The 8,604-nt window shown below is 42.3% G+C and overlaps 1 protein-coding gene across 1 annotated transcript; it reads right to left on the bottom strand.

Annotated features, from left to right (window-relative positions):
* Positions 1 to 358: 358 nt before the first annotated feature.
* BAALC (brain and acute leukemia, cytoplasmic) lies at positions 359 to 7,818 on the bottom strand. The gene is made up of 2 exons (XM_019551612.1): positions 7,531 to 7,818; positions 359 to 1,629 (listed from the first exon to the last, which is right to left on the bottom strand). Exons 1-2 carry the CDS (start codon positions 7,732 to 7,734, stop codon positions 1,519 to 1,521), a joined length of 315 nt encoding a protein of 104 aa, XP_019407157.1. The 5' UTR covers positions 7,735 to 7,818; the 3' UTR covers positions 359 to 1,518.
* Positions 7,819 to 8,604: the final 786 nt, after the last annotated feature.

Genomic DNA, 8,604 nt, shown 5'->3' with positions numbered 1-8,604 from the left:
CCCTTGGGCCCAAATAATTGCCCACCCCTGTGCTACAGATATTCCTTACTTTCAGAGATGGGGCCAGGTCTCTTGCTGTTCTTCAGCAGTTTGGCAAGTTGAAAAGTAATCATAAGCTGGTGGGATAAATGCAGATAGCAGTTGTTTTCACCTACACAACCTTATTTCCAATGCCATTTTGTTCTTGTATAAAAAAGCACAACACAGGACTACCTACCAGATAAAAATTAACTTTAAGAGAAGTGCTAAAATGGGCAGATCTACATTGCCTATTAAAAGCTACTGTACTACTGTATGCATAATAATTCGTTCTGGACTTCACATTGTTTTTGTGTATGAATAATGGAAAATAATCTCCTCTCATCTGTTATCAGTTATAAATATCAAAAGTTGCTGAACAGGTATTGTAAATTATAATTAAGGATGCTCATATGTGTAGTGGAAGATTTTATCCATGTTATTTCTATAAAAATCCAAGTTCAATCTATAGTAAGTTTATAGCTAACTTATTACTTCACTCTTAACAGGGTCTTGTGTTAATTACTGTATGGGACCATATATACTGCCTTTTTGTTAATACACGTATGATAAATGTATAATGCAGTCATGCGGGATCCATAACAATGCAGTCAAAATGTATGCTCTATCCATTTCCCACATACTGAAAAAGCTAGAGCACACTATCAGATCAGCTATGTTTAATTATCAAATATAGATATTTTTCTTGTAGTTGTCATCATTAAGAAATTATTTGGGGAAGTATGATTATTTATAAAGTGATAGGTGTTTTACAGAATCTAGTAACATAGCTCTGGGCTGGGAGTTACTGAAGTGGAAAAGATCCAAGCCAGAATATAACCAGAAAACTCTGTGAGCTAAAACCAGGGACTTAAAGTTCATTAGACTGCTAACAACATAAGTTTATTGCTTTCAACACCTAAACTCTTCTGATGTAGACAGTGGAGCAAAATAAAGTAATTTAACCAGATGACAATATGTCACAAGGATCACATATATAGTTTAAAAGCCAGTATAATGTTAACTGGGCCTAGCTCTCTACTTCTGAGTATCCAGGGTTGACTATTTATGAAACCCTGATCCTTAAATGAATTTTGCAGAACCAAAGGTAACATTTCAGGCTACTTATTAATAACACTGATTAATTACTCTTTTATGTTTTAAAGTGAGTGAACTGCAGCTCTACTTGTCTAATCCCACCCTAAAGCAATGCAGGATAGGAAACCTACATGTAGAGAACACAGGACTTGGAAAGGAAAAAAATGGCACAATTTTTGCTGTATGCAAACTGTCTCTGCCACTTAAAATTACACATCCAAACATCCTACAATGTCTGCAGCTGTTTACTACTAGGTAAGACATTTCTCAAGGCACTCAGAAGCAGCTGCCCATTGCATTCAGCACAGAACATCTTGAGATTTTCAAATCTTATAAATGATCAATCACACTGAAAGTGCAACAAAGTATTATCAGGTCCATCCTCACTTTTGTTTTGCTCTGTTAATTGACACAATTCTTTGTCATCCTTCTGTCGCTGTTAATTTGTCTGATGCTTTTTGTAACATTAATGGCAACTTCTTTTGTGGGCATTTTCTTTGTGTCCCATTTAGCCTGTAAAAATGGAAAAAAATTCAGTGAGTTTTGCACTGACAGCAAATTGAGACATTTAAAACTATTACCTTGATGTCTGTCCAATTTAAGGATATAAAACCAAGGCAATCTACTATGTCCTAGTGCTGCTATATGAGTGATGTGTAGTAGTTTCCTTCTAAATTTCTCAATTCCTGCTAAACATCAAGGTTTATGGGGAGTTCCCTGTAGAAATGAACTGGCTGACATCAATTCTCCAGGAAACTACCCGTAAAACTCAGAGAGAGTTCTATCTCAAATCAGATGCAGTGAAATAGCCCAAGCTATTTGCTACCTGAAGTAAAAATCAGGTAAAAGTACAATGCACGTAGTCGCTATGGAGGGACAACCTCTTGCTTACCTTAACTTCCATGGGCTAACTCATGCAAGAAGAAAAAGCCAGATCTGATACATAACATATGAGAGTTCCATAGACGTATGGATGGATGGAAAGCAAGTTGTAGATCATTTACTATTCTCTTAATGAGGTAACCTCTCCTTCACCATTAAGGTCCTGTCCAGACAAGTGTGGCTGTGCGGTACGTGGCACCGCAGACACGTCTGCCAGCCAGGCTGCTAACTAGGCTCTGTGTGGCAGAATCACTGCTGCTGTAACCCAGGGAGGCCCCCAGGATCCTAAGTAAGGCTGCTGGAGCCAGCCCAGTGTTGGCCCCAGCCTCCCTTACCACCCCTAGGGTAACTTGCCATGTACCAGAGTACACATGGCATGGGCCTTCCCCAGAACAAGTAGCAGCAGCGCAAGGTGTGCCATGGTTAGTTGTCCCCGGGGAACCAAACATCCATGATTGTTTGGATGTGGCCTAGTGATCTTACATATATTAACCAGAGTCTCTATACTTTCCTTCAGTTTTACCTGTAGATGCAGTGCCTACTGGGGTTGTGGATTTGGATTTAAAAAGGGATTTATGCGCATTAATCATCTTTTTGTCTAAATGTATGTGTGTGTTCATATAGTTTACATAGTTCCTGTCTAAATACGTGTGTGTTCACATTGTCACATTAAATTCAAAATTCTGTGCCTGCCTATGCACTGCATGCACACCTATGCATTCTAGCATTTAGACAAGAGTGGTCCAGTGTGTTGGAATATGAAGGTTCTTTGCATGCTCATATCAGTTTGTGTGCATGAGCACAAGGTAAGCCGAAGGTAGACTGGAATTCAGTGAGGAGGAGTGGGTACACATAATATACCTGGGCTTGATTTCATAAGCATTCTCTAAATATGCTAGCTGACCACACCATGTCACAATCCTCACAAACTCACAGCAAAACAAAAAAACAGCAAATAAGTGAAACAGAGAGACAATATTATGCAGATGTTATCAACAGCAGTGCGTTCCTGTTTAGCTACTGTCTAGACTTGGTTTCCTCTCCTCAAGGAGAGACTGGAAATGTCCAGAGAGGGTATTAAAGATGGTTCAGTTCCGATGGGAGATATATTATGCATTTGTGCAATAATTAGTGAGCCTGGAGTTATGGTGCATTTATATACTTCTTTGCTGCCTTAACTAATGCATTGCTGATGGTGTTGGGAGTCAGGAATAACCCCCTATATAGGTATGGGAGCATAAATTCACTCCCAGTTGAACTGTAGAGAAGCTCATGTCCAATTCAGCTAATATGCTGTACAGGCAGTCCTCAGTTTATGACATTTCAATTTATAATGAATGGCACTTACGACCTTGATAAACTGACCCCATGTTTCAAGGTTCCAACATGGGTTTCAACGTTAGGATGCTCAATACAGCTGAGTCCAGCTGGTAAGTCTGGAAGGGGAGGGGGGAGAGAAGGGCTGGGGGGCAGATCAATGCCCCCTCAGCGAAGGAGGGATTGTGGCTGGGACAGGGGCTGGGACAAGCGTTGCCCAGCCAGGAGGGGGTGGGGGGGACAAAGGAGCAGCTCATCTGGGGCTGGGGGGAAGGCTTCTCCGGCTGCACGCTACTGGTCCGGGAGCTGCTCATCCGGTGGCTCCTGCCACTGCTCCCGCTGCTCACCTAGGAGGGCACTGGGGGGGTGCCCCCAGAGCCGGGTGGGGGGGGGCGTGTGGCCAATAGTGAAAATCTGCCGTAGCCCCCATGGCCCCTGCTGCCCGCCTAGAGCTCAGCGCAGTGCAGCCCTGGCCCTGCCCCCCACACAGATCCGGGGGCACCCCCCCCAGACAAGTGGCAGGAGCTGCAGCGGGAGCCACTGGAGAAGCAGCTCCCGGAGCAGTAGCGCGCGGTGGTGGGAGCTGCTTCCCCCCCCAGACAAGCTGCACCTTCGTCCCGCGCCCCCCGTGCCCCAGCTGGGCAGCACTTGCCCCAGCCACTGTCTCAGCTCCAATCCCTCTTTCGTTGTGGGGGCTTTGATCTGCTCTCCCACATCCCTTCCTTCCCCTCCCCTCTCCCCCCCCCCGCCGACAACGGACTTACCAGCTGGACGCAGCTGTATTAAGCATCCCAACCCCGCATTTATAACATTGCTTCTATGGGAAAATTGGTTCCAAGTTACAACGTTTTGACTTAAGATGCAGTTTTCAGGAACCAATTGCATCATAAGTCTGAGGACTGACAGTAGTTCAAATGCCTCTATCAGTGACAATCAAATATTACTTCATATTTTTCCTGCAAGATTCTTGCATTCCTTCCCACTTTTGGGTTATGTAGTCTTTCATGGACTGGCATACTTTTTAAAGGAGCTATTCATATCAATCCAAAATCTTTTCTCTGTGAGGATCCAGTCATTTGGACTATCAGCACAAATCTGCTTCACTTTACACTAGTACAATTCCCATGAGGGTCAGAGATGCATGCATGACTGAGACTTGCATGGCTATGAGATGAACTCCACATATGGCATTGTGCATTATTTTGCATTTCTGCAGGTTGAATTGCATCTGCTATTGTACCGCTTAATCCCCTAATATGACCACATCCATCTGGTGTGTCTCCACCTTTCACATATTTATTGAATCAAAACAATGTAATGTTAGCCAGGAAGCTTTCAGACAGCACTGTTCAGCAGTATATCTAACTTCTTTACTACAGAGGCATGTATTTACTGTTTAACAGGTGGGGAATCTGAATCACAGAGAGGGAAAGCAATTTACGTGAAATTACCCAGCCAACCGTGGCAGACTCAGAATACACCTCTTCTGAGTCCCAGGGAAGCTCTCTCGGCCTTTAGCCATACCTTCTCCTGCTGTGATTAGATGCAAAAGGCAAGTGGAAGCCAGTAGGAATTCTCTTGCATATAAAATGAGCAGGACCCAACTCTGAGTCCTTTACCTATAGTGTTCTCACACTGCCGGGGGCCCCATCCCTAAGCACAGTCTAGCCACCATGTCTGCCCCAGAAATGCAGTGAGGGAATCTGCTCTCAGGTGTATTGGAGCTCTCAAGAGCAACCACAGCAGATACCGATCACATTTGGTTTGGTGTGTGAGAGCAGGAGCAGGTAGGTGGGTGTGTTCAGAAGGGTATACTTTGGCAGGAACAGGAATGCAGTACAGGCACCCCTTTAGTATCAGCTGACTTCTCTGCACTTGAGAGCAACAATAAAAAGATCTGACTGCATATATATTTGCTAGAAAAAGACTAAAGAATGCATGAGAAGAACCAAATAACAAAATAATGCCCATGTGAATTGTCCCATTGCAGTCAATGTTCACATGATTAAAAGGTTGCAAGAATTGGTCTGTCATGTCTCTTTCAACTCATCGACAAGAGGAGGCATGGTCCTCTTTGAATCTCTTAAGTCTGTTTTAATAAACTACTTTACATCCCTGCAGTACCAGGACATTGACAATACACTTATCCCCCCTGCTTTACCTGTGGCAAGTTAAAAGCTGCTTTTGGTGTTTGGGGCATTACGTCTGGTAGTTGGGTATGGTGGTTGTTTCCAAAGTTTTTAAAATCAAATTAAACCAGGGATGTCAAAGATACAGCTTGCAAGCCAGATCCAGCCTGCAAAGCTCTATCATTAGCCCATGATGCTGTCTATGGATGTAGGAATTGCCTCACAGGCAGCATGTGGGGTGTGCTTGCGGGCCCAGCACACTGCAAGCAGCAGCTGCTCCAGCCACTTTGAGACCACACTGCATGTGGTGCCTGCATCAGTATGCATCAACGCCATCCTGGGGCAACCGCTGTGTATAGCACAGCCCTGGGGTGGCCAGAGCAGATTGCATTTCATGTGACATCTGCTCCAGGATACACACTGCATCTGGCATGTAGGGCTGGTCTATGGGTCTGATCTGGCCTGTGGACCAGCTCTGTGCCACTCATCCAGCCTGCAGAGCCAGATGAACTTGACACCCATGGATTAGACCAACATTTTTGTAGCATGGTTTAGATAGGATAATTCTGCCTAGAGCAGGGTGCTGGACTAGATCAGGGGTCAGCAATGTATGACCATAGGCTAGATCCATCCCACTGATTTAAAGCAGCTGTCACTTTACCATGCTACCACTAGGAAAAACAGGGGTGGCAGCTGATTTCTAACTCCAGCCCACCCACCTCTGACCTGAACTGGGTCAATCCAACCCACAGCCTTAAAAGGTTGCTGACCTCTGAACTAGATGAGCATCTTATGTGCCTTTCGATCTTACTTTTTTATGACTCTATAACACTAAATACAAGTCACTTTATTGTTGTTAAAGACAGAGAGAAAAATCATCCCCCATAATAACAGAACAAATAACATTTACAGAACATAATTCTAAAACGCTGCCAAGTTTCTCTCCAATTGGATTTAATAATTACATTGATTCTGTTATCTTATATTCAATTTGGTGGATTATTTTTTCTGTATGGGCTAATGATTATGACAAGCATTTACATTTTTCATTTTCAGCAAACCTCCTGTGGCTTTAGATGTGGAATATGCATCTCTACTCCTGCTAGTGCAGTACTGAAGTGGAAAGACAACAGTATAGTCACAAGGGAATATTTCCATGTTCCAGGAGCAATGAAGAATGAAGAATAAAAGTAGGAGACTTAAAATAAAACATTAATGTAGCATTCATTTTAAGCCTCCTCTTCCAGTTATTCATTAGGGTCTCAGAATTCTTTTTGGGACGAAATCTGCCATACATGGTTTCATCCCAAAGGCAAATGTTTGAGCAAACCTGCTTGATGATCCCAATGTGCAACTTGGCAAGAGTCTTTCGTTCTTTTTCTCTCTCAGCACATTGGCCAATCACCAGTCAAAGGAAGAACAAGCATGTCTGTGATACTCATGGAATTGCAAATCCTGCATCTGTGCAGAAGGTTGGACAAGATAACCCTTGAAGTCTCTTTTGTGAGTCAGTAAAGAAGCTTCAGAATCTGCAGCATCCCAGAGATATCATTTTTCCATATGGAAACATTAATTAGATGTTTCTACTATAAATGTATACGGTACATGTGGGATAAAGCATAAGTACCTGATTCAAGCCAGCTAAAAACATTGGAAAGATTCCCTTTGAACTTCTTGAGCTTTGGATCAGGTCCTGACAAAGTCATGGCCCATGCAATCAAGCAAAGCAGTAATTAAGGAAAACCACATTTCTTTTTTGATTATTAATCTAAACAACTGAGCAGAACACACAACATTGTTTGATTTATTCACTATTACAGTTCAAAATCAACAAATGTAGGTTTTTTAGTATGAAAAATGTGTGAGTTATTCTGACTGCTAAATAAAATATCAATTTTCTGCCCAGTGAATCATGACACATTGTCAAAGGTACTAGGCTTGATCACACTGTGGCTGCAGTGCAAGTATTTTATTTGATCACAAAATACTACCCAGGGTTTGACTGTAAAAAGGAGTTCTGTCACAAAAATTATTGTAGTCCCACTGAACCTAATCTTGACATTACAGAACATATTTATACTCCTACCTCTGCTGTTCTGAAGCCATGTTGTTTCTGTGTCATAGTTCCAGTAGCATGAAGTGTAGGTTTTGAACACTGAGTACCACAGCTAGCTTTTTTCTCGGTGTTTAGCATTCCACATGCACTCGAGGACATGGTTACACAGGTCTGAGTTGATTTTCCATCCTCCAGAATGCCTAATAAAAGCATATGAAATTCTGTATTGAACATTACAAAAGCAGTTTATTGTTTATTCCCATTTTATAGCTATTTTGTAACTTTTCATGCAAAGAAAATTGTCCACTTGATATCTAGCTTATATAACCCATGGCTTTAAATGTGATTCCAGGTACTAAAAATGTCTCTGAGCCTCCTTGCCTGTATTTGTGATTTTCCTTTGTTTGCCAAACATATCTCTTGCCCTTATTGCTCTGTGAAAGATCCACCTGAACAAAATGGGAAATAGGCCTGGTTCCTGGGAGTAGCTGTATCTAAGACCTTGTTCCCTGCAGAGCCCTGTTGAAATCCTGGACACAAAGGTTTGCTCTCACAGAGCGGCGCACAAGATCAAGAGCATTACTGAGTGCATGGAGGCAGTGAACCTGACAGAGACCATGATCACATTCACAGTGGCAGACGCAAAAAGAAAGTCCCCATTTTATTCCCTCCTAGTTGTAGAATTTTAAGGGTTACTTATAAAAATTCTAAATACAAAATATTCAGACATAAGTATGAGTTTTATTTAGGTTTTCGCTTTATTTTTACAATAACTTGTGCAATAAAATCAGAAAACAAGGGGATATATTTTTTTGCCCATCAATAATCAAATTACTCATATTTTTCCGTCTGTAGTTGTAGAGTGCTGGTAAGCCTAAACAATTTCCTCATCTTGACCTATTAAGAAAAATAAGTTGTCACTAAACCTAGCTAAATTTTAGCTGCATTACTAGGTCTTCATAGAATCATAGAGGTAGGGTTGGAAGGGACCTTGTAGATCTTCAAGTCTGACCCCCTGCCTGGGCAGGAGAAAAAACTGGGCTCAAATGATCCCAGCTAGGTAGGCATCAAGCCTCCTCTTAAAGACCCCCAGGGTAGGAGCCA

Source organism: Crocodylus porosus, unplaced genomic scaffold (genome assembly GCF_001723895.1).
Source record: "Crocodylus porosus isolate Cpor-Errol unplaced genomic scaffold, CroPor_comp1, whole genome shotgun sequence".
Lineage (NCBI taxonomy): Eukaryota > Metazoa > Chordata > Crocodylia > Crocodylidae > Crocodylus > Crocodylus porosus.
This window is presented reverse-complemented; position numbering and strand designations above follow the sequence as displayed.

Bases quoted from the DNA above. Each gene is read 5' to 3' on its own strand.
- BAALC (XM_019551612.1), bottom strand. From the start codon at position 7,734: ATGTTCAATACAGAATTTCATATGCTTTTATTAGGCATTCTGGAGGAT. The intron at 1,630-7,530 runs GTAGGAGTATAA...CCATTTTTACAG, and splicing joins ATGGCTTCAGAACAGCAGAG to GCTAAATGGGACACAAAGAA.